This window comes from Lissotriton vulgaris, unplaced genomic scaffold (assembly GCF_964263255.1).
Source record: "Lissotriton vulgaris unplaced genomic scaffold, aLisVul1.2 SCAFFOLD_4512, whole genome shotgun sequence".
NCBI classification, from domain to species: domain Eukaryota; kingdom Metazoa; phylum Chordata; class Amphibia; order Caudata; family Salamandridae; genus Lissotriton; species Lissotriton vulgaris.
In genome coordinates, this window is record NW_028243536.1 from 42,776 (window position 1) to 70,329 (window position 27,554).

General features: G+C 48.3%; 1 protein-coding gene across 1 annotated transcript in view; it reads right to left on the reverse strand.

Moving 5' to 3' along the window:
* LOC147668316 (uncharacterized) overlaps positions 1-13,294 on the reverse strand; it is a 42,602-nt gene extending 29,308 nt beyond the window's left edge. The window contains exon 1 of the mRNA XM_086948606.1: positions 8,644-13,294. Within this exon, the coding sequence (XP_086804732.1) occupies positions 8,644-10,003 (1,360 nt within the window). The 5' untranslated portion in view covers positions 10,004-13,294. The remainder of the gene's footprint in view (positions 1-8,643) is intronic.
* Between the last annotated feature and the right edge of the window lie 14,260 nt (positions 13,295-27,554).

The following is a 27,554-nucleotide window of genomic DNA, read 5'->3' on the forward strand; positions in this document are numbered from 1 at the left end:
AGGGAGACGGAGCGGCGGGTGAGAGGAGAGGTGGAGAAGATCTGTGTACCACACCCTTCTTGGCCAATCCGGGGCAACCAATATGACTTGGGCCTGGTCTTGGCGAATCTTCCTCAGAACCCGAGGAATCAAAGGTATGGGGGGAAATGCGTAAAGGAGTTGTCTTCCCCAACTCAACTGAAACGTGTCCCCCAAGGCTCCTTGCATTGGATACTGGAGACTACAAAAAGACGGGCAGTGAGCATTCTCGTGAGTGGCGAACAGGTCCACCCGAGGAGTTACCCACATCTGAAAGATGTCTTGAACTACCTCCGGATGGAGCCTCCACTCGTGGTCGGCCGAGAATTGCCGACTGAGAGTGTCTGCACGAACGTTCAGAACTCCGGCCAGATGATTTGCCACCAGACAAAACTGATGGTCCTGAATCCAGGACCAGAGCCGCAGAGCCTCCCTGCTGAGACACTGCGACCCCACTCCTCCCTGCTTGTTGATGTACCACATCGCAGTCGTGTTGTCCGTCAGGACTTGGACTGACCGACCACGAAGGGAAGGGAGGAAGGCCTTGAGCGCCAAACGTATCGCCCGCAATTCCAGAAAGTTGATATGAAGTAACCTTTCCTCTAGAGACCAGAGACCCTTGACCTCCAGGTCCCCCAGGTGAGCACCCCACCCTAGAGTGGATGCATCCGTTATTACTGTGGCCACCGGAGGAGGCAGATGAAAAGGCTTTCCTTGAGACAGGTTGCCTTCCACGCCCCACCAAGACAGATCCGCTGCAGCTTCTCTGGAGATCCTCACTGACTCCCTGAGATCTCCGTTGTGCTTATACCACTGCCTGCGGAGGCACCTCTGGAGTGCCCTTATGTGCCAGCGTGCATGGTTGACCAACAGAATGCATGAAGCCGTCAGACCGAGCAGACGAAGGACCTTCAGGACTGGAACGACCGCTCCATTGAAAAATAAAGGAATCATTTCCTGAATGTAGCGAATCCTTTGAGGAGGAGGGAATGCACGACACACAGTTGTGTCCAGTACAGCACCTATGAACAGGATGCGCTGGGAGGGCACCAGGTGAGACTTGGGTACATTTATCGAAAAACCCAACCTGTACAACAACTGGGTTGTCTCCTACAGATGCTGGAGCACTCTCTCTGACGACTCTGCTTTGATAAGCCAGTCGTCCAAATAGGGGAATACTGGAATCCCCGACCTGAGATGTGCTGCCATCACCGCCATCACCTTGGTGAAGACTTGAGGCGCAATAGTAATTCCAAAAGGAAGGACCACAAACTGATAGTGTTGCGACCCCTCCGTAAAACGGAGATACTTCCTGTGTGACTTCAGGATTGGGATGTGAAAATACGCATCCTGCAAGTCGAGCGACACCATCCAGTCTTCTTCCAGCAGCGCTTGAAGAACCTGGGCATGGGTGAGCATCTTGAATTTCTCTTGTTTCAGAAAGAGATTCAAGATCCTGAGATCCAGGATTGGACGAAGTCTGCCATCCTTCTTGGGAATCAGGAAATACCGGGATTAGCATCTCTGACCCCTTTCCTTCTCTGGGACCTCCTCTATCGCACCCTTTCTTAATAGAGTTTGCACTTCCTCCTGTAGAAGCAACAGATGTTCCTCCATGCAAAAACCTTGGCAAGAAGGGTAATTGGGAGGGAATTCCCGAAAGGGAAGGGCATACCCATTTTCTACGAGATTGAGAACCCTTAGATCTGATGTAACCGATTCCCAATCCCGTAGAAAGTGGGTAAGCCGACCCCCCACCGGACCCGCATGATCCTGAATGGCGGATCTAGGGCTGCTTTTCTGAGGCTGGGGGATTGGAGGAGGTAGAGGAGGAAGAGGCCTGACGTCCATGAGGACGAGATCTTTGCTTTCCCCTGTAAGATCTGTACAAGGTATTCTGCTGCTGCTGCTGACCTTGTCGGTAATTCCGAAAGGAAGAGCGTCAAAAACCTCTGAACCTCCTGGCCGAAGGACCTCTGATCTGGAGACCTAAAGATTTAGCAGTAGCTCTACTTTCTTTAAATCTCTCCAAGGCCGAATCAGCTTTCTTGCCAAAGAGACCAGATCCATCAAACGGCAGATCCAGCAAGGCCGCCTGAACATCTGACGAAAAGTCTGAAGATTTCAGCCAAGCCGATCTCCTAGTGGCAACCGCTGTGCCCATGATACGTGAGTCTGCAGTGTCCAGACCACTCTGTATCACTTGGCGTGCCGCAGCCTGTGCATCTGATAAAACCTCCTCAAAATCCTTTCTGTTGGCATCAGGGATCTTAGGAGCTAATGTACGCATAGTATCCATAAGGGCATGCACATACCTCCCCATAAGGCGAGTGGCATTAGTTGACTCCAACGCCATACTTGCAGAGGAGAAGGTCTTTTTAGCCACCTGATCCTGTTTCTTTGCCTCTTTATCACCGGGCACTTGTGGAAAGGCACTCACGTTCTTTTTGGAACATGCAGCTTGAATGACTAGACTCTCAGGTGATGGATGAGACGTCAGAAAAGCATGGTCTTCAGGTGCAACCCTGTATCTTCTAGCCACACTCTTAGATACTGCAGGAGCTGACAGTGTTTTTTTCTACACCTCCATAATAGGTTCCATTAAGGCACCATTAAACGGTAGCAATGGTTCCACCACAGAGCTAGGTGAATGGAAAACTGCTGTTAGAAGATTGGACTTAAACTCCACCGTTGGTAAAGTCAATTGCAGAAGTTCTGCCGCCTTCCTCATCACCACATGATAGGGCTGGACGTCCTTTGAAGGTGCATCTGAGCCTGAAGGCAATTCCCACTCTGGAGGGAAATCCAAGCTACCAGCGTCAGCCAGATCCTCAAAACAGTCCTCCTCCAGCTCACCTTCCTCCATATCAGGATGTGATTCCATATACCTTTGCTCCTCCAAAAGGCGTTGTGCCTCCCTTCTGGAACTCTCCTTAACACGCTTCGCAGTCGGATCCTCCCAGCGACCCCAACGGAGTCGGGACCGACGCCGGTATCGAATTCGAAGGCCCAGTGGGATGCTCTTGAGGTCGATCTGGAGCGGGCGACGCCGGAACCGGCGTCGACGACCTCGGCGGAGCCGGGAATTGCCAATGCGGCGTCGGAGCCGGCATATAGGGCATGAATGGAGCAGGAGGATAGGAGTGAGGAACCCCTAAATTGAAGGCCAGTGGACCCGTGGGACCCGAAGGTGCACCAGAGGGGTACCACGCCCTTGTAGAAGACGCCATACATTGCGTTTAAATACCCTGATGGGTCCTGGCCTGGGGTTGGGAAGGGTGGCTGAAAACCCTCAGGCTGATCTTGTGGAAGGTTCAGAGTCGGCTCTTCGACAGGCGCAGAATCCGCATCCACTTGAACTTCTTCCTCTTCCCGGGCCGGGGACGGCGCCGGAGACGGATTCGAACTCGGAGCCGGCGACTGAACCCGCGACTCCGCAGGTGAGGTTTCACCTTCATGATCAGAGACTTCAAGCGTGACCACCTTCGAACTTATCTTCTTCGGCGACCTCGACCTCGACTCCTTACCAGAATGACGTCTGGACTCATGCCTCTTCGTCTTATGTCTCCTCCTCGACTTCGATGCATGGTCTGAAGGTGACTTCGAAGTCGACTGCTCTCGAGATCTGGATCTAGACTTCGATCTCGACCTCACCCTACGAGAACGAGACCTCGAAGATTTTCTCTTGCCAGCCTTCAGCTTCGCTTCAGCTTCGCTACCAGGAGTTTGGTCTCTCTTTCTCTAAGGGCCTTCGGGTTCATCTTCCGACAAGATGAACATCCATCCACATCGTGATCAGAGCTCAAGCACTAGATGCAGTCATCGTGTGGATCGTTATGGACATCATTTTCACGCACTCCCTGCAGGGCTTGAAGCCGGTCTTCTTTGTCGACATCGCGAAGAGACAAGAAATAATGAAGCAAAAAGCGAATATAAAGGCAACAAAGTCACCAGTTGGCTACTGAGATTCCCGAAACCATTAGCGTCGACGACGCGGAAAAAAGGGAACTGATGTCATCACGCCGGCGTGGGCCTATTATGGGCGTCGGTGACGTCAGCGGAGCCGCATTCGATGCCGTGTCTCTATGACGTCCAAGTCCACGTCGGCGCGAGGCTACGACAAGAATTTCCGAATGTTGCTGACGCAAGGGGATATTCACAAGGTGAGGAATCCACAAGGCAGATGTATCTATCAGAAAGATTTTTTACTTTTGTGCCCCTTATCCTTCTCTTCTGCATGTTACGCCCTGTCACTAAAGTAGGACTCTGTCTCAAATGTGTAAGTTACATCCTATTTGTACTACAAAACTATCAACCCCAGATGTGTTTCTTCTCACAATACTGGTTTGGTCCAATGAGGCAGAAACACTTTTGAATTTGCTTTTTGTATCAAGGAGAGAATGTGGATGTATCACAAGATGAATGTTGTGTCTTGTTTTTTTTCCCTGCACAAACTGCATATTAATGCAGTTTATATGATCTAAGGAATAATACAACCATATGAAAGATGTAATAATTTAACTGTGTTAAAGCATACCTAAAGCTATGTAAGAATGCATATGCGCAAACTATTTAACTATGTGGCTATATGAATTGTATATCTCTACTGTATATATACTATTACAAAAATGTAACTATAAACTGTGTATCAATGTGACCATTTAAACTATTTAACAATAGAGCTGTGTAATAATGTAACTGTATAAATGAAATAACAGTATAAATATAGCAACCCAGAAAATATGCAACTACAGAACTGAATTAAAAAATGTAGCTGACCAACAATGTACCTATAAAAACTATCTAACAATTGAACTACTAAAACCATGGTATAATGTAGCTATATTAGCTATGTAACAATGTAACTATACTAATCCTTAAAAATGTAACTATTGCAACTATGGAACTATGCAGCTGTGCAGTTATGCAGCAGTAGAGCTATAATATTTACAAACATGTCCATACAAACCATGCAACTATATGAGCTACATAAGTGCCCATTTGGTAATATTCATAATGTAACTGTGCAAACTGTTACAATACCACTATATTAACTATACATCTTATGTAACAGTGTGACTGTATGACATACATAAAAATGTAATTATACTTGTACTAAATGTTTAACAAATAAATTGTGCAAACTATGTAACAATACAACTATGAAAGTGCATATCAGTGTATGTATCTTATACAACAACATACATATATTTATTGCAAGCAAGGTACCTATAAGAGCTGTAAAACAATGAAACTTTCAAAACCTTTACACTGCCGCTGTATGAATTATGTAACAATGCAAGTATACAAATTAAATAACAATGTATTTATAAGAATAATTTTGCAATGCTCCTATATAAACTTTGCAAATCTGGAAAAATGTAATTAAATGAACAATATATTTCTACAAACTCAAACGATTTAACAATATATTTATACACTGCAATGATACAATTTAGGAATGTAACCACACAAACAATATAGGAATATTACTGTGTACACTAGTTAACTATAATAACTTCATAACAATGTAAATATAGTGTATATGTAGCAATATTACTATATGAACAAGTTATCAATTTAATTCTACAACCGATATAACCATCTAACTATATGACCTACAAATAGTGAAAATTTGCAACAGCACAAGAACGCAAGCATATGAACTATGTAAATGTTACTACACAATAATCCAACAATGTAACTGTGCAAACTACTTAGCAATGTAAATACGTTATGATATAACTAGCTCAACTATTTAGCACTGTAGTCATACAAACAGTGTAACAAAACAAAGAACGATTATATCTGCATGAACTAAACAACTACAGAAACTCAATGACTGCTTAGATGTATTGATGGTCAGAATTTAACTATATTATCTAATTAATGAAGCAGCATATGATCTATGCTACAATCCGTGTATGTGGTGTAATAATGTACCCATACAAAACATGTGATAATGTTGCATTGTATCTATACAGACTGCAATTTACATAATATGTTAACCATTCAAGCTGCCTAACAACGTAACTATTAGAACCATGACACAATGAAGCCCAACAAACTATGTATCGTATTGTATTGTAATAATAATACCAATTGAATTATGCTGCAATATAACTATACACACTATATAACTGTATGAACTATGTCATAATATAAATATGCCAATTATAGACTAATTTGAATATACCACTATGCCTGGAAAGACTATGTAATAGTGCACATATATGTACTATTAAAACAATATGCTTATATGAGATGCATAGCAATGTAACTATAAGAGCTATGATGCAGTGTAACTAAATGAAGTAATTTATAATATAACTATGAACCTTGTAATACTGTTTCCACGCCGACTATCAAAAAGCTCAATCATAGAGCAGTGAACAATGAAACCTTTGTAACCGACCTTCCTATTACAGGAAGTAAAGGTCAGAGTAAAATTGAATATGCAGTTTATGATTTTATGACATCTTAATTGATAGTGATGATTAGAGGAAACTAAAGTTAGAAAAAAAATGACACTTGGATGGTGAAGGGATGTGGTATCAAAAGGAGGAAGAACCCAAAGAAAGGGGGTTCAACAAGTAACAGAAAAGTGGCAGAGAGATGCATAAAATGGCACAATGGAGGAACTCCCACTCAGAATGTAGGACGAGGTGATATCGGTGATATTAAAAACTAGAGCACATGTGGCAATGCCACAAATGACCTTGTACACTTTGATCGCGCTCTCTATGGTGGAAGTTGGACACATATCAAATCAGACTGTGGTATAAGCAATAAGAAAACAGGTGTTAAGTATGAAGGTTAACAGGCACTGGCATTAGCAAATGCCTCAGAGCTCTGCAGCATGAGCATCTGTAAAAAAACACTAGAGCTCTCCAATTATTGTAACATACCCTTCAGAGCTCTGCCTGCAACATGTGTAATGAAACCTCTAGAGCTCTCCAATTATTGTGGTATACCTTTCAGAGCTCTGCAGCATGAGCATGTATAAGAAACCCTGTAGAACTCTCCAATTGTTGGGGCATACGCATACCTTTCAGAGCTCTGCAGCGTGTGCAACAAACACTGTAGAGCTCTCCAAAGAATGTAAGATAACCCTCAGAGCTCTGCAGCATGTGCAGCAAATACTGTAGAGTTCTCCAAACAGCATAACATACCCCTCAGAGCTCTGCAGCATGTGCAACAAACACTGTAGAGCTCTCCAAACAATGTAACATACCCCTCAGCGTGCTGCAGCATGTGCAACAAACACTGTAGAACTCTCCAAACAATGTAAGATACCCCTCAGAGCTCTGCATCATGTGCAGAAAATACTGTAGAGTTATCCAAACAGCATAACATACCCCTCAGAGCTCTGCAGCATGTGCAATAAACACTGTAGAGCTCTCCAAACAATGTAACATACCCCTCAGAGTGCTGCAGCATGTGCAACAACCACTGTAGAGCTCTTCAAACAACATAACATACCCCTCAGAGCTCTGCAGCATGTGCAACAAACACTGTAGAGCTCTCCAAACAACATAACATACCCCTCAGAGCTCTGCAGCATGTGCAACTAACACTGTAAAGCTCTTCAAACAACATAACATACCCCTTAGAGCGCTGCAGCATGTGCAACAACCACTGTAGAGCTCTCCAGACAGCATAACATACCCCTCAGAGCTCTGCAGCATGTGCAACAAACACTGTAGAGCTCTCCAAACAATGTAACATACCCCTCAGAGTGCTGCAGCATGTGCAACAAACACTGTAGAGCTCTCCAAACAATGCAAGATATCCCTCAGAGCTCTGCAGCATGTGCAGCAAATACTGTAGAGCTCTCCAGACAGCATAACATACCCCTCAGAGCTCTGCAGCATGTGCAGCAAATACTGTAGAGCTCTCCATACAGCATAACATACCCCTCAGAGCTCTGCAGCATGTGCAACAAACACTGTAGAGTTCTTCAAACATGACATACCATTCAGAGCTCTGCAGCATGTGCAACAAACACTGTAGAGCTCTCTAAACAATGTACCATACCACTCATAGCGCTGCAGCATGTGCAACAAACTTTGTAGAGCTCTCCAAACAATGTAACATACCCCTCAGAGTGCTGCAGCATGTGCAACAAACACTGTAGAGCTATCCAAACAATGTAAGATAACCCTCAGAGCTCTGCAGCATGTTTAGCAAATACTGTAGAGCTCTTCAAACAACATAACATACCCCTCAGAGCTCTGCAGCATGTGTAACAAACCCTCTAAAGTTCTCAACTGCACATAACCTACCATTTAGAGGTCTTCAGCATGCATAACAAATCTCTAGAGCTCTCCCACTAAAGTAAAATACCCTTCAGCACTCTACAGTGTTTGTTACACATGTTGCAGAGTTATCCATCCAATGTACTCACCAGAACTCTGCTTCCAGTGTAACAATGCCTCCAGAGTTCTGAATCCCATGTGACCTTCCCCCAGCCTTCTGAACCAGATGTAACATGTACCCACGTCTATGTAGTTCTCGTGACAGGGTCCCCAGAGTTCTGTAGCCATACTTTTCTGCACAACACAGCCTGTCTTTTAGAGTCCCACCCTCCTGGACTATACCCCATCTGTCCCTGGTGCCACTCACCATTCTGGAAGTAGCGGGTTCCAAAGCCAGGCCTCCTTCCCCCAGGGGCGCCACTGCGAGACCTCAGCGCGGGGTAGATATTGTACTGGACAGTGTTGTGGTTCTTGTAGGGATTTCTTGGGTCGTCTCCAACCATCCCTGCGGTGCTAGGGCGCCTCTCCTCTACCGCAGGGCTCACCGTGGCCACCGTTGTGGGTACCCGTGCCACTGAGGAAGTGCCTATCTCCATAGGGCCACCTCGGCTCTGCCACCTGAGATTCACGTGCTCTGGCCTGATATTCATGAGTTCATCGCTGGTGCGGCCAACTTCATTGTGTGCGTTGTAAGTGGGGTCTGAAACGCGCTGTCTGACCTCAGCTGGGGCGGTGTTTCCTGGTATGATGTGTATGGGGTTTGAACTCTGACCTATTACCTCAGCAGCATCTATATGTCTCGGGATGATGTCATTGGAGTTCGAAACCCGCTCGGTGACTTCCGAGGTATCTGTGTTCCCTGATATGATGTCATAGTGATGTGAATCAGATTGCCTTAAATGGTTGGTGTTGACAATCTCTTGGCCGCCATCACTGTCTGCGAGGTTACCCTGGTGGATGTTGGTGGTAGGACTCACCCCCCTGGCACCAGGTGTCTGGGCCGCCCCCTGGTCGCGAGCACTCTGCGGTCCTGGGTGCCTCAGAGGGATCCCAGAGAGAAGGTGCAGTTTGCTGGCTCCATTGGTGGTGACAAGCAAGGACCTGGTAACTGAGGGACCCCTAGCAACTGTAACTGAGGGGCCCATGGAAACAGTATGAGTTGTACCCCTGGTGCCAGTGATGGAGGGGTTCCACGAACCAGTCACAAGAGGGCTGATGAAATTAGTCACTTCAGGGCCACTGGGATAGGTGATTGCAGGGCCCCGAGAGCCAATGGCCATGTAGGCTCTCAAGCCCGTGACAGCCGGGTTCCCAAAGCCAGTGACCACCGGGCTACTGGAGTTTGTGACCATGGGGCTCCCGGAACCAGTGACTGTGTGACTTCTGGTGCCAGTGACAGAGGGCACCCTGGAACCAGTAACTGTAGGAGCCTTGGAAGCATTGACCACTGGGAATTGTGCTGTAGAAGCAGGTATACCTGGAGCCTTGGGCCTGGGGCCTGCTTCCTGGCCCTGCTCCCTTGCAGACAGGTAGATGCTGTGCCGGGTGTCCTTGGACCTCAAGTACTCGGAGCCCGTGCTAAGTAGGCTGTAAACCCGACCACGGTTCTGCCAGCGAATGCGCTGTTTCCACAGCCCGGAATGAGGGTCTTGCTGGCTCAAGACCACTCCTGAGAGCTGAAGAAACAGAAGCAGATAGGTGGATAAGAATAGCAGGTGCTGAGGCATCGCAGAGATTTCTGGGTCACCACCACCACCAGTAGTGAAGCTTTCTGAGACCAGGAAACTGCTTTTTTTACTACCTTCTGGGGGGTGGTGATTGGCGTTGTATGTGGCTTGTACTTCGGAGGCTTGCAACTATTAAAAGTTTGCAGATGTCCTTCGCGTCTCAAGCTCACTCAAGTTGATTCAACAAGTGATTTTCAGTTGAAAAGCTCCTGAGATTCTGTGGCTGGTGCTCGCTGGTATTTGAGGTTCCTGGGAATTGGCTGGTGACGCCTCCTGGGGTTTGACGATCCGGCGAATGAGACACTAATGTGGCTGGGAGGCACTCGGGCTTCCCCGGAGAAGGTGCCCTGGCCTATTGGACCCTGAAGATTCCTCAGATTGGATGGTCCGTGCTTCCTGTGGTCTGCTGGTGAGCTCTTTGGTGTGAGACTTTGTGAATTGAATTGTTGGTGCTTGCTTTGGTGTGATCTGGGTTGCTGGGGCTCTTTAGTTTGAGGATGTCAAAGCTTCTGTTGTTGGTGCTCTCTTAGGACCAAGGTTGCCTGCCTTGGCTTGCTTGTGGTCTGTAGTCTGGTATGGTTGGATTGGACTGCTTGGGTACTTTTTGGTCTGAAGATCTCAAAAAGCTTGTTGTGCTATTCTTGGGCTGTGGTTCCCTGGAATGAGATACGGTTGGTCTTTTTTGCTGAGATTCAGTGGACTGGGCTGCTCGTACTCTGTTTGGTCAGCAGTTCCCTGACTTTGACTGCTGCTGCTTTCTTTGATTAGTGCCCCCTGGACTGGGCTGCTGGTGATCTTTTTGATCAGCAGCTCCCTGGGTTGGGCTGTTTGCGCTCTCTTTGGGTGATGGATCGATGGCTTGAACTGCTGGTGCTTTCTTTTATTAGTGGCTCTTTTGATTAGACTTCTAGTTCTCTCTTTAATTAGGGGCTCACTTAATTGGGCAGCTGGTGCTCTCGTTGGGTGGTGGATTGATGGAATTGACTGCTGGTGCTCTCTTTGGGTGGTGGATTGATGGTATGGACTGCTGGTGCTCCCTTTGGGTGGTGGGTTGATGGTATGGACTGCTGGTGCACTCTTTGACTATCAGCTCTCTGGATTGGGCTTCTGGTGCTCTCTGTCGTCAGCGGCTCACTTATTTGGCTGGCGGTGCTCTCTTTGGTCCAATGCTGGTTCACCTACGCCACAGGTGCTCTCTTTAACTTGGGGATCTCAGCGCCTTTTGACGTTGGTGCTTACTTTAGTTTGAGACTGTCAGTGATCGGCTGCCACTGCTGACCTGAAGCTGCTTTTGCTTGTCCTGGAGCGGTGAAGATGGAAGGGCCCTCAGCTGGACTCCAGTTGAAGTTCCTGAGGTCTCACTGCTCAGATTCTGGGGGCACGGAGGGCTGGAGCCCTTCCTTGCCGGTGCTGCTGCAGACGAGTGACCCGTGCCAGGCTGAGACTGTGAGAGAAGCTGGTCTAGGTCCAGATTTTTATGAGATCCAATCCTCAGGGCTGGGTGTGCAACACTGACCGTCTTAACGGAAGTGCTGGGTGCGGTGGAGTCCCCACAAGGTGCCCAAGTGTATTAGTGGATGAGCGTGCCAGTGCAATAGGCAAGTGGTGCCCTGGTACAGGAGCTCCTAGCTGCAAGAGTGCCCGAGTCGTTGGATACCCCAATGTAGAAGGTGTGGGGTACCCTAGTGCAGTTGGAATTGTGCGCTTCGGCAGGGGTGGTTGTTTGCTGCAGCGCGACAAGTTTTGTATTTCTGCTGGGTGTCCCTGTGCAGGCGGTGGTGTGTCTTCTAGTGCATAAGATATTGTTTGCCACAGTGCAGGTGTTCTGGATGCTGCCGCACAGCCAATGATGGGTGGACAGGAGGTGTTGGATGACCCAGTCCAGTAGATCCTGAATCGCCCAGTGCAGGTGGTATTGGCTGTGGCAGTGCAGGTGGCTTTGAGTGCTCCTGTGAAGTAGGTGTTGGGTGTCACCATATAGTAGATGCTGACTATACCAGTGTACAGTTATTGGGTGCACCCGTGGAGGTGGTTTTTTATGCCCTAGTGTAGTTGTTGATGGGTGTCCCGCTGACACAAGTGTTCAGCAGAAAGGTAGGCGCGCCTGCCTTGCCACTGTTTGCTTTTTGCGTTGGTAGCCTCAGTGTTGGAGTTTCCTGATCTCCTGGTGCAGCTTTGCTGAGCCCTTGGCACTGCCTGTTGCTGTATCACCCGGTGCGTGGGTGCTGATGTGGCAGTGGTGCCACTGCTTGGATGTTCATTTGGTGGAGGTGCTGTTCTGTTGCAGGAGGTGACTGATCGCCTGCTGACACCTTGCTGTATTATTTGCACTCTCTGATGGTGGTTCGCCTGGCACCGGAGGGGACTGCCTCTACCCAGAAGGCACCTTACACCCGCTGCTGGATGTTCTGAAATCCCCTTTTTGAGGGTACTCGGATTTGAACTGCAGACTGTCCGATGCACAGCACCCCTCGTGCCCTCAACCTGTCCTAATGCCTCCGTACCTTAGTTTCTAGGCGCCCTCGATGGAGGAGATGCTTGTGGGTCTGTGGCTGGGGTTGCACCTCCGCCGGCTCCTCTGAACCAGGTGGTACTGGATCCAACCCAGAGTTATAAACCACTAAACCCAGGTTCTGGAATGGGCGAGTGTCCAGTTGTGGGGCAAAACCATACTCGAGTGCTGTGATTGCTGGATGCCCCACATTTGAGGTTACTGATTGTCCGAGGGTTGAGGTTGCCTGAAATCTAACTGATGGGGTGCCTGAATGTCCCAGTGCTCAGGTTGCCGAGTGTCCCAGTTCTGGCGTTGCCGGAGTGGCCCAGTCCTGGGTCGCTGAAGCCTAGGTGCTAGCGTCGTCTCGCATCCAAGGGCTCAATCCGGTGAATCTCCCTCTCCTGAGGTTTGCCAATATCCAGTTCTGGGGTTGATCAATATCAGAGCCTGAAGGTTCCCCAATGTTCCAGGGCTTCGATTGTCCAATGTCCCAGGGCTCAGCCTGTCCAATGTTCCAGGGCTTCGATTGTCCAATGTCCCAGGGTTCAGATTGTCCAATGTCCCAGGGTTCAGATTGTCCAATGTCCCAGGGCTGAGGACATCCAATGTCCCAGGGCTGAAGACGCCCTCTGTCCCAGTGCACAAGTTGCTCAGTGGACTAGTGCACGTGCTGCAGAGTGCCTGTGGCTTGGTCTCCCGGTGCTCGAGGGTCCTGTGTGCGGCTCTGGCTGCAGCTTGGGAGATGCTCTTGTTTCCAGGACAGATCCTGTCTCTGCAGCTTTCTCTGTTTGTCTCCCTCGCTGCCTGTCTCCTTCCCTCGGTATGTTAAACGCTTTGCTTGCACAGCCATCCTGCACTGCCCTCGGGCCGCCTGCCCCTCCCACACTGGACCCAACCCCATAGAATTGTTTATTTATCAGCCAAGCTAGAAAAGCGAGAGCCTTGTTGAAAGTTCCTACTAAAGGTTTATTTCAAGTAAAATCTTTGCATGGGCCTCGCATGGCTGAATATACATCTAATTTTGACTCAATAAGTGGCAGAGGCAGAATGCAACCTATTGTGCTATTTTTGGGGAGTTTCTGGGAATATCCGTAGCTACAACACCTCATACCACCTTAAAAAGATTATGTATAGAAAATCTTAGACACAACATGCTTTTTTTCAGATCAAAGGTACGTGTAACCCATAAAATTAGGCCCAGGTGAAATTTCTGTTAAGCCGGCAAATGCTCAAGTGATTTTTCAAAATGTGCCACTCTTGTTCCATAAAATTCCCGAAATGACATAAGGACATGTGGAAAAACTTTAGCACAGGCGCTCGGGAACTATTAAAATGACCAGAACGTGAGTAGCAGTTTTTTGGGCACTTTGTATTTTTTTGCGCACAATGGACGTGAGGATGCATTTTGAGCTAAGAGATGGCGCTAAATGCCAGAATTTTTACCCAATTTTGCAAAAGCAAATGGCATGAATTTTGCACACCCCAATTTAAATTGTGGTTGGGCGTAATAGCCCAGAACTGTCTTAAAATAGTGCAGTGTGTAGAATGCATTGTTATGGGAGAGAATGCGACACACAAAAAAAAAAGCAGGAAGTCACTCATTTTGGTAGACAAACACATATATACAAAACAGTACAAACAATAACTATGGGGGCTGTTAAAAATCATTTACTTTCTAAAAGTTGGGAAAAGTGTAACAAAAAAACACTTATTTGGAAAAATTGTAAGCAAGCATTTTTGTTGTAACGCCACAGAACTTTAAGACTGATCTGATGGTAATTGTGCACCAGGTAAATCCCCAGCCCCTGACGTTGCCTTCCTCACGGAGACCTGGATGAACGCCTCTTCAGCTCCCGACATCGCCATCGCCATCCCAGAGGGCTACAAGATCACCCGGAGGGATCGCACCGCCAACCAGATGGGAGGAGGCATCGCCATCATCCACAGGAACACCATCCGTCTCACGACCAGCACCGACAACACCCTGACCACCGCAGAACACCTGCATTTCCAGATCCACACCGACCCGAAGACCACCCTCAGAGGCACCCTGATCTACCGACCTCCGGGACCACGCACCCAATTCAGCGAGGACATCGCCGACTTCGTCAGCCCGCATGCCCTCCCCTCCGCTGACTACATCCTCCTGGGGGACCTCAACTTCCACCTGGAGAACAACAACGACCGCAACACCAGCACCCTGCTCGACAACCTCGCCAATCTTGGACTCAAGCAGCTGGTGTCCACCTCCACCCACCTCGTCGGACACACACTCGACGCAGTCTTCTCATCCAGCACAGACATCAACTTCAGCCACGCCACAGAGCTTCAATGGACGGACCACAGCTGCGTCCACTTCACCTTCAAAAGAACGACGACCCACCACCACCAGCAACAGGCTGCCCGCAGAAGCTGGAACAAGATCACAGCCGACCAGCTCGCCACCTCCCTGAGCCAGCACCCTCCTGCCAGCTCAGCGAACTCCAGCCAGGCCGCCGACAACCTCACGAAGTGGATCAGCAACTGCGCGGATGAGCTCGCCCCGCTGAGGACCCCGCCCAGCAGACCCGGCAGCAAGAAAGCCCCATGGTTCACCGACGAACTCAAGAGCTCCAAGAAGAACTGCCAAGCCCTCGAGAAAGTCTTGAGAAGGGAACCAACACCGGACAACATGACCACCTTCAAGCTTGCCACCCGGAAGCACCACCAGCTGATCCGCGCCGCCAAGAAAACTGCATTCAAGGACCGGCTGGACAACAACACACACAACTGCAAGGAACTCTTCAACATCGTGAAAGAGCTATCCAACCCCAGCGCAGGAAACAACAACATCACCCCATCGCAAGACCTCTGCAACTCCCTCGCCTCATACTTCCACAACAAAATCGCGGACATACACAACAGCTTCAACAACCAACCAACGCACACCACGACCAAACCACCACCCCCCACCACCACCCTCCACGCCTGGACTCCGATCAGCACCGAAGACACCATCCGCACGATGAACTCCATCCACTCCGGATCGCCGACCGACCCCTGCCCTCACCACGTCTTCAACAAGGCCGACGCTGTCATCGCACCCCACCTGCGAGACATCATCAACACATCCTTCGACACCGCCACCTTCCCTGAGAGCTGGAAGCACGCCGAACTCAGCGCTCTACTCAAGAAACCCACAGCGGACCCCACCGAACTCAAGAATTACCGCCCCATCTCGCTCCTCCCGTTTCCAGCCAAAGTCATTGAGAAGACCGTCAACAAGCAGCTGGCCACCTTCCTTGAGACGAATGGATCCCTCGACCCCTCACAGTCTGGCTTCCGGGCCAACCACAGCACCGAGACCGCCCTCATCGCCGCCACCGATGACATCCGAGCCCTGATGGACAACGGAGAAACAGCGGCCCTCATCCTCCTAGACCTCTCCGCGGCATTCGACACTGTCTGCCACCGCACCCTAGTACAGCGCCTCAGCAACGTCGGAATCCAGGAGAAGGCTCTGGAATGGATCATCTCCTTCCTCGACGGAAGAACACAGAGAGTCCGCCTACCACCGTACAAGTCAGAGGCCACCGAAGTCATCTGCGGCGTCCCTCAAGGATCCTCGCTGAGCCCCACCCTCTTCAACGTCTACATGAGCCCCCTCGCGGCCATCGCACGCCAACACAACCTCAGCATAATCTCCTACGCCGACGACACCCAGCTGATCCTCTCCCTGACCAACGACCCCGCCGCCGCCAGAGCCAACCTGCACAAAGGGATGAAAGAGGTAGCCGAGTGGATGACGACCAGCCGCCTGAAACTGAACTCAGACAAGACGGAGGTCCTCATCCTGGGCCCTTCACCCTCCGCCTGGGACGACTCCTGGTGGCCTCCCGCCCTGGGCACCGCACCCAAACCGACAGACCACGCACGCAACCTGGGCTTCATCCTGGACTCCTCCCTCTCCATGACCAGGCAAGTCAACAACGTCTCCTCGGCGTGCTTCAACATCCTACGCATGCTACGGAAGATCTTCTGGTGGATCCCCACCAAGACCAGGAAGACATTCACCCAGGCCCTCGTCACCAGTCGACTGGACTACGGCAACGCCCTCTACGCCGGTACCACCGCCAAGCTCCAGAAGAGACTCCAGCGGATCCAGAACGCCTCAGCCAGACTCATCCTCGACATCCCACGAACCAGCCACATCTCCGGACATCTGAGAGACCTGCATTGGCTCCCCGTCAACGAAAGAATCACCTTCCGCCTCCTCACCCACGCACACAAAGCCCTACACGACCAAGGCCCGAGCTACCTCAACAACCGAATCAACTTCTACGCTCCCAAACGCCACCTCCGATCAGCCAACCACGCCCTCGCCGCCGTCCCCCGCATCCGAAGAGCGACTACAGGAGGAAGGTCCTTCTCCTACCTGGCCGCCAAGACCTGGAACTCCCTCCCGACCGACCTGCGCCTGACCCAAGACCACCTCTCCTTCAGGAAGAAGCTGAAGACCTGGCTGTTCGAGCAGTAGCGGCACCCCCCTCCCCCCAGCGCCTTGAGACCCTACGGGTAAGTAGTGCGCTCTATAAATGTCTTTGATTGATTGATTGACTATATGCATGCATTATATCACATGACAGTGATCTTGCATGCACTCCACCTACCTAATCATTACTTTGCAGTGTCATAGTGTCAAGCCACTTCTAGGCACTTAGATCTATTAATTATTGTTTTTGTTTTTAGCATGGACAAGGCCCATAGGGTGGCAGAGCGCTGTACATAGCAGAAGTGTTGTACAGATAATCTAAACAACTAAATTATTTAAAACCAAGGAACAAGGGATGCTGACAATGTCTTTGCATCCAACTCAGACTCTGATGCTGTCTCTTGTGTGTGCTTTTCTAGATTGTTAAATAAACCCTGAGGGGCAGGACCTATTTTAACATGCCATTGCCACTTTTTTTTTACTCAGGTCTGGTTTGACAAGGCCATTTGCACCTGTAAATTCAACCTACATGAGCAAATAGCTTGACTTACAAGTTCAAACTCACTTTTAGCATTCAGAAAACATGAGTATGTACTCCTAAATTAATTTACTAACACTCAGCTTACCAGTATGGTGAAATATTAATTGGGAGTTAAAATTCTCCCATGGGTGGAAAGTAGGCCTTTCTGGGCAGGAATGCCGTGAATCTACACATATTCACAAAGGTTTTTTCACTACCAGGAAAGGGTGTGATATTTGTGTCAAGGTCAAGAGTCCATCTGATTCCAGAGTGGTTATAGGCAGGGCCGCTGGAATTATACGATTCTGCGGCCATGGCAATTTTCACGCAATTATGAATTTGCCGCACGTGCCACATACCCCATCACCTGCTGCAGAATCTGCAGATTTTAACAAAAAAAATTGTTTCTAGCTTAAACGGATCAAAAGTTACCAAAAACATGGCGACGCAGAACATGGCGATGCAGGTTCCTGTGCACCAGAACACTCGTCTCAAAAATTGACTGCTCAGCTTTAATTTGCTTATTGCTGTATTTGGTTGTTAAATTGTTACTAATAAGCTGAACTCTTTTCCCAGACACTGTTTCCCGATGTAAAAATGATAAAATAATTAAGTAATACTATCACAAAATGTGTTGCATTATTCCACATAATTTGCCTTTTCTTGCTGCATAGTTTGGTCCTCCTGTTCAGCATAATTCCAGTGGCCCTGATTTTCGATAAAGAAAACCAAATAAACTGGTGAGGGTGGGTGATAGGAGAAAGAGTTTGTCCAGAGGAAAAATATTACCCTCTTGGAGAGAAAAAAGAGTAGTAAGTTATCATGCACGTTTGCACTTTAAGAAGGAATTTGCACACCTTTACACATGTACAGTAAATGTTTACCACTGGGTGTACTCCTGGAACTCTGAAAATATACTTCTGGATTTTTTTTAAATGCACACAAAATTGTTAAACTAACCCACACGTTAGAGTAACTTTTGAGGTGCACATTTAGAGCAGGTTTTTGCGACTCGAGTAGTGATACTCTGTTTTGATGCACTGATTTCACGTTTTTGATCTAGTTTTAAGATCAAACAGCCTTCCTCTGCATTGCGTGTGACACCAACATGCTGTGTGAATTTTTTTTTAGGTCGAGTATTTATACTCGAACCTATTACATCTGAGCCAAAGTCTCTTGAACCAGCAGATTTGCTACAATGCATGTTGGGCACTCGAGCATAAGGCTTCCCCAGGCGCGTGCTTGGCCTCGCACACCACCATCAAAGGCTTCTGCTCCCCCTCACTCACACCCCTTCCCCATATGCTCCTTTCCTCCCTCCCACTCGCTGGCCACGTCAAACGCGAGAGCTTTTGTAATTCCGACAGTGCATGAGGTGCGCGACCCACTGGCATTTGTCTGGCATTTGTCTTCAAAGGCTTGAAAGCTTGAAGGCAATCTGCTTCCCCGCCCCCTGGTGTTTCTGGCTTTTCTCTAATGCGTTTTTTTCCCCTCCAACCCTTCCTTTGATGTCCGCCGCGCGTGGCCTCTGCCTGTCCCCTCTCCGTGCATCCGATAATGTCCACTTATAATGTCCACTTTTGCTCCTCACCTGCCCCGCCTGGACGTGAACATGGTGTGCCAGCACCTGCCCTGTACCAATCTTTTATGCAATCTCTTGTTTTGTAGGCTGAAATTATCGAGCATTAAAAATTTGCTTAACTTCGCAGCCGCGGAGGTCGTCATTTCAAAGGGGCAGGTACTTGGGACTTGAGCATAATTTCATATGCAGTTGTTTGCTTGAGATGTCAATGTTGATGGCATGCTCTTAGGTTTGGGATTTCTCCACCTATTTGGAGATGTCAATTTTAAATCAATACATTTGTGCGTATGATTAAATAAAATCGGGTCAAAGTGGATGTTTAATCAATATGAGCCACCAGTTTTCACAAATCTCGTAGTGGTCTCAGTAATCCTCGGCGCCTCCATTCTCTGTCGCTCCACAGTGTGTTCTACGGGTTTTATGTAGCGCTTCACACCTCATTTCTAAGTAGTGCGTGACAAGTGTTACTGTTACACATATTTGTTGAAGTTTAACTCAGCCATCCTGTAGCCTTCTCCCTGGCACCACGTCCCGAGACACAGAAGGAAACAAACGCTTCTGCAACTTATGACTCCCTCCCCCACAGTCCCCTCCATATATCGGCACACACACCATAGTGAACAGAGATACACACCAGATACATATACACATTACACATTGCACACTGCACACACCCCACACAAATCACACTTCGCGCACACATACATAAACAACACATTTGCACCGCACACATACTACACTCACACTACAGATATGCACCAGACAAACACACACAAACAATCCCCATGTGGTGAAGTACGAACCTGTGAGTATGAGGTCTCCTTTTAACACTTGACCAGAACGGCAGTAAGATGCTTTCTCTGGGAACATTACTGAATGTCACACAGCATCACTCGTCTCCACCACATCACTCAGCGCCACCCCAGCATCACTCAGCGCTACCCCAGCATCACTCCGCACCACCACATTATCACTCAGCACCACCTCAGCACCACTCAGCACCACCACAGAACCACTCAGCACCACCACAGATCTGTAATTGGATAGCAGGGGCTATAAGAATTACTGCACCACTGAGGAAAAGATCCAACCTCAGAAAAAAACAGGTGTCACAACCTTGGTTCTCCGAGTCTCTTAGGGAGGCAAAGAGAATTTGTAGGAAGCTTGAAAGAGTGTGGAGGATCAGCTATGACCTTGACAGTAAAAAGGAATACAAAAAAGCCCTAAATTCCTATAAAAAATTAATTTTTGCAGCTAAGAGACAATTTTTTATCGAGGGAATAAAGGAGTCGAAAAATTGTAGTAGAGAGCTCTTCTTGACAGTAAAAAAGTTATCCAAGATAACTACAAACAATAATATACCCAGTAGTACGGATTTCTGTAATTCCCTTGGTCAATTCTTTACCGACAAAGTGACATCTGTATATGAATCATTCACGTCAAACACTTCCCAATTTGTGACCTCAGAGAATATTTCTCCTAGGAATACATGTCCTGCTGATGAATCACCTAAATCAGGGTTTAAGTTCCACCCCCCAGGACTAGAACAGGTCTTTCAGGCAGTTCGGTCTACAAAATCTGGGTCCCTCTGGGATCCCTGTCCACCAAAAATTCTACATCTTTTTCCTGAGCTGCTCAGCGAGCAGTTGACTAAACGCATGGAGCATATAATTACCTCTGGACTCTACCCAACCCCATGGAAATCTACTTCGGTTCTTCCACTATTAAAAAAACCTAATTTAGATCCACTAGATCCAGGAAGCTATAGACGTATAGCCAGGATCCCCTTTGGCGCAAAGGTTCTTGAAAAACTGCTGAACAAACAACTGGCGCAGTTTGTTAAGGAGGCAGACATCCTGGACCCATCTCAGTACGGGTTCCGAGAGGGACATGGTACCGAGACCACACTGCTGATGGCGGTGGAAGAACTTAGGAGTGTGCTGGATGCCGAAGGGAAGGCCGCCTTGATCCTGTTGGATCTTTCGGCGGCCTTCGACGCGGTAAACCATGACACACTCCTAGACCGGCTGACAGCAGTGGGGGTCCATTAAGAGGCAAGAACTTTGTTGGCGTCATTTCTTAGAGACCGGTCCTTCGCGGTGGAGACGGGGAACGCTAAATCTAAATCTTTCAACTCCCCGTGTGGGGTACCGCAGGGGTCCTCACTAAGCCCGGCATTATTTAACCTATATGTCTCACCATTAGCTGAAGTGATTAGGGAATGTGGTTTCCTTCCAATATCATACGCTGATGATACGCAAATCGTGGTCACGATTTCTAAAGACACTTTAAGCACGGCTGATAGGTTCAGAAACTGTATGAAGCAGGTTAACCTCTGGATGGAAAGAAACTGTCTAAAACTTAATGGAGACAAAAGTGAAGTCATGATACTAGGCAGTAACACTGAAATTTGGTCTCCGAATTGGTGGCCCTCCAACCTTAGTAACTGCCCCTCGCAAGTCAAGAAAGTAAAAAATCTGGGGATGTTGATAGACAATAAACTGACTTTCGAAGCCCAAGTCAATAAATTGTCGGCAACGATGTGGTATACACTGAAAATGATTAGGAAACTAATACCCTACATCCCATTGGATTCCAGGAAAACAGTGGTCACCACATTAGCCTTATCGAGACTTGATTATGGGAATGCCTTGTTTGCCGGTATGCAGACCCAGCATTTAGCAAAACTGCAACACTTGCAAAATTCAGCAGCTAGGCTGCTATTAAACAACCCCAGATCTGAACGCATATCCCATCATCTGAAATCTTTACATTGGCTTCCCATAGTGAAAAGGGTCAAATTTAAATCATTGTGCCTAACATATAAGGCGCTACAAGGCTCTGGATCTCTCTTTCTCAGAACACACCTGAAACCGTATATTCCAATAAGAGAATTGCGTTCATCCCAAGCCAAACTAATTCAGGTCCCCCGCTTCAAACAAGTGAGATGGGGTGGCAGAAGCTTCTTACTGCACGCTGCTAAGAATTGGAATCAACTCCCCCAGATCATTAGAAGCTGTACCTCCTTGCTGTCCTTCAGAAAACTGACAAAAACCTGGCTTTTTAACCTTTAATCATTCCTGCTTCTTCAGCACTGCTCACGTGTTCTCTGATTAGCGCTAAGATGCCCACGGGCATATGCGCGCTTTATAAAACTACAAATCAAATCAAATCAAATCAATCACTCAGCACGACCACAGCACCACTCAGCACCACCACAGCACCACTCAGCACCACCACATTATCACTCAGCACCACCACAGCACCACTCAGCACCACCACACCAGCACAGCACCACTCAGCGGCACCACAGCATCACTCGGTGCCACCCCAGCACCACTCAGCACCACCACAGCATCACTCAGCACCACCACAGCACCACTCAGCACCACTCAGCAGCACCACTCAGCACCACTCAGCACCACTCAGCACCACCACATTATCACTCAGCACCACCACATTATCACTCAGCACCACCACATTATCACTCAGCACCACCACAGATTCACTCAGCACCACCACAGCACCACTCAGCACCACCACAGCATCACTCTGTGCCACCCAAGCATCACTCAGCGCCACCCAAGCATCACTCAGCACCACCCCAGCATCACTCAGCTCCACCACAGCATCACCACAGCATCACTCAGCGCTACCCCAGCATCACTCAGCACCACCACATTATCACTCAGCACAACCACATTATCACTCAGCGCCACCCAAGCATCACTCAGCACCACCACAACACCACTCAGCCCCACCACAGCATCACTCAGCACTACCACAGCACCACTCAGCACCACAACAGCACCACTCAGCACCACCGCATTATCACTCAGCACCACCACAGCACCACCACAGCACCACCACAGCATCCCTCAGCACCACCACAGCATCACTCAGCACCCCCACAGCATCACTCAGCGCCACCCCAGCATCCCTCAGCGCCACCCCAGCATCCCTCAGCGCCACCACATCATCACTCAGCACCACCACCGCATCACTCAGCGCCACCACCGCACCACTCAGCACCACCACTGCACCACTCAGCACCACCACAGCATCACTCAGCACCACCACAGCATCACTCAGCGCCACCCCAGCATCACTCAGTGCCACCCTAGCATCACTTAGCAGCACCACAACATAACTCAGCACTACCACAGCATCACTCAGCACCACCACAGCATCACTCTGGAACACTACAGCATCACTCTGAAACACCACAGCATCACTCTGCGCCACCACAGCTTCACTCAGGTCCTCCACAGCATCACTCACGGCCTCCACAGCATCACTCACGGCCTCCACAGCATCACTCACGGCCTCCACAGCATCACTCACGGCCTCCACAGCATCACTCACGGCCTCTACAGCATCACTCAGCGCCACCCCAGCATCACTCAGTGCCACCCTACCATCACTTAGCAGCACCACAACATAACTCAGCACCACCACAACATAACTCGGTGCCACCACAGTATCAGTCAGCACCACCACCATATCAGTCAGCACCCCCACCGTATCAGTCAGCACCACCACAGCATCACTCAGCACCACCACAGCATCACTCAGCACCACCACAGCATCACTCAGCACCACTACAGCATCACTCTGGAACACTACAGCATCACTCTGAAACACCACAGCATCACTCTGCGCCACCACAGCATCACTCAGGTCCTCCACAGCATCACTCACGGCCTCCACAGCATCACTCACGGCCTCCACAGCATCACTCATGGCCTCCACAGCATCACTCACGGCCTCCACAGCATCACTCACGGCCTCCACAGCATCACTCACGGCCTCCACAGCATCACTCACGGCCTCCACAGCATCACTCACGGCCTCCACAGCATCACTCGGGGGCACCACAACATCACTATGCGCTACCACAGCATCACTGAACGCCACAGCATCACTCGTCGCCACCACAACATCACTCCGCACCATCACAGCATCAATCTGTGCAACCATTCAACAACACCTGGTTCAAATATGTTCTCTCAATGTTTCCAGCTTTATTACAAATGTCACAAAAAAGATGTTAATATTTCACTTCTGTTCTTGGATTTTCGTCACAATAAAATACACTGAACATAATCTTCACAAAAGTTATTTACAAAAGTTTAAGCTATTGCCATTATAAATTACAATCACTTTTATTTAAGTATTAATTATTTAAAAAAATTAAAAGCCATTGTTATTTGTAATATCAATACATCTAAGTCACGTAAATACAAAACATGTTGCATTACAAATGCTATAGGTGTCACATTTGAGAAAGTTATAACTATTGGCATTGTAAATGACAAAGCTATTAATTTAACTATTTGAAAAAATAACACATAAATAAAAAAAAACATTTATAAGACCAATAGCTCAAACTTTCATAATGCGAGACCTATTGCATTGCAAATGCTTGTTTAAGTTGGGCCCTGTCTGGGGCCAGCGGAGTGTTGGACATGGACTGTTGGACTCGACAAGCAGAGCACAGACACCTTTCCAAGGCCCTAAGCTAAATGCAATAACTGAAATCATGCCGCAATTGACCACCAAATTATGCGGCAGGGTTGACTAAATTATGTGGCTAGAAAAGGGAAACGGAGCAGATAATGTGTCACATTCTAAGGTAGTTTTATTTTGCTACTCTGTCATTTAACACGTGTTAACACTGTCTGGGAAAAGTTTGAGCTTATTTGTAACAGTAAAACACCCGCGGCCTCATTTATGAAAAGTGACGCATCGCTGCGTGAAAACAGCGATGCGTCACTTTTCACTGCGCACTCCTTACGACATTCCTGATGCGTCATATTTAATGTATGACGCATCATGTCGCAAGGACTTACAGATACGTCAGTATTTCTGACGCATCTGTAAGTGCAAAAGTGACGCATTGCTGGAGTGTGTCACAAAAGTGACGCAACTCCAGCAATGCGTCCTTTCACATGGGGAAAGCCCCATGTGAAAGGGCTTGCGTCAGTCTTACGCCTGCTGTGAGGCAGGCGCAAGATTTTGACGCAACAGCGTCCTAAAAGTGACGCAGTGAAATCTCATAGATTTCACTGCGTCACTATAACGAGGCTTTTTGCGGGGGAACGCCCCCTCTGCATACATTATACCTGACGCAGGTATAATGTGGCGCAGGGGTTTAAAAAGTGGCGCATCTACCTAGATGCGTCACTTTTTAAATATGGCGCAACAAGGCGCATTTTGTACGCCGCTGGTGCGTCACAAAAAGTGACGCACCGGCGGCGCAAAACTGACGCAAGGCCTCATAAACAAAGGGCCCCGTTTTTAGTTGGATAGAGTGCAAAAAATAGCTCAGATGCAGTCAAGACAGTGCGACGTAACGCCCTATAGACAGACATATCTCAAGGGCGTTCAACAATCACTGACACGTTTTGCCCACTTTAGGGATGGCCAGTGTGATGTGTTCGGCATGATTTGGGTCAACAAAGCTGGTGGGAGGAAAATTGATCAACACTAAAAAGTGGAGATTTGAGTTCATTCTTAGTCATTTAAATGACATTTGAAATCCTCACTTACGAAAATGAGGGACCAAGCGCTTAGTGGTCAATAAGGGAGACTTCGATACGTTTCGGTACATGCACTAAGCTAATTGTTTCCTAAGATTGTCTATATTTTTTAAATTATTCCGTTCAGATAAAAATGTTGGTTTCATAACCATCACTGCTCGGAAGAGGCCCGGCAGATGCTGAGGGCTGAGCCGGCTTCTGTTTGCCTTATCTGGGGATGCCAAAGTCTGCACCGCCTTGTCACTTTTCAGGCTGCTCCCACCCACCCCAGGCCCAGCGCTGCCCCACCAGAGGTTGACACCAGGCCAACACAAACGGAGCAGCTGGGACGACAGATTACTCGCCACCTCCACCAGCAGCGAGCCCTCATGAAGCGCCCGGCGGCTAGCCAACAGATGCATTCCACGTCGGTTCAGTTACTTTCTTTATTTCAATGATTTGTATTTTTTAAAATGATTATTTTAAGTGCACAGCTAAGGTGTAAAAATGCAAACTAAGGGTAGGGCAGTAATCTGGAACGCCTCTGCACTACGCACAACTAACATATCATGGGCACACCCAGGGCTTTAAGTGGGCCGGGTCTCACTGGTGCCAAGCACCGGTTGCTTTTTAAAGGGGGCAGCAAAACGGGTCTCTATCGGGCTCTGTTTTGTGCCCTGGCACAGGCGGACCTGCAGTGACGCAGGCACATCGATGTGCACTGCTCACTTCTCACTAGTGGAGAAGTTACGGCATGACGTCATGCCAGGCGAGCGGTGTAGGGGAAGGGAAGTCCTTTAAGAGAGTCAGTTTCTCTCTAGATTTCCCTTTTCTTTTTGAAACTCAGGAGCGGCCACATTGTCCTGGTGTCACCAGGGCTTTAAGTGTAAGCTTTTTCAATATTATATACAAGCCATAGTTGCTGCTAGTGCTTATTTATCTTATACAACTAGCCATTGATAAAGCCAATAGTCCTGGCTTGTTGTAGGTATGGTGTTACTTGTATCATGTATGGGAAGCAATAGGCGCGGTGCGTCTATTGGGGCGTAAGGGCTTTTCCAGAGTGCGCAGGGGGGGGGAGGCTGGGCCTGCTGCAGCTGCGCAAGTGGATTTTTGGGCAGAAACTAGCCCGCGCATGCGCAGATTGTTTCTCCTGTGCAGTTCCCCTTAGAGAGAGGACCAGGGGGCGGGCCACAGCCCCCGGGGTTGCACAGGGCACCTGGGCGAGCAGTCATGGTGCCCCCCCAGCCAATCCCGGCGCTGCATACAGCGCCAGGATTGGCTGGTCAATACTATAGCCCGGGTCCTGCAAGGAGTGCTGGACGCAGAATTAGTTGTTTCTTTAATCAATAGTCTAATCTGTAAGCAAATGCAATTTAATATATTGCTTTTGGCCACATACATATGTCAAAGGTCATCTGCGTAGAAATTTGACCAGTAGCGAATAGACAGTTATGTTGGGCCTAGACGCACTTCCTTGGCACGGTTCTCTTTACCCTTTCAGACACACATTAACTCCGCAAGCTCAAATGACTTGAGATAGTTCAGTGTGTTAAAGCATCTGCTGCAGAAATGTGTGCCTCTATTCCAGGTCACCCGTTTATTTCACGGCACGAAGTTGTAAAAATGTATACATGAGTTTGGTGTGAATATGTACCATCAAAACTGCAGGGCCACACCAAAGGGGAGAGGATGTGGTCTGACGTTTAGCGCGGCCGACTTTGGTGCTGTGAAACCAGGTTCGAGCCTCTTATCGAGCCATAAAAATGTATACATTACTTTGGTGTTAAATAAATAGATGTTTTAAAAAACAAATAAAAATGATGTTCCTAAGGTGTGAAATTGGTGTCGAATAAATGCATGTTTTATTAATCATGTATCATTGGTGCTAGAGTACAAGGTTCGAGACTGTTATTGAACACTGACAAGCTGTGTGCACATTATATGGGCATAAAAATACATG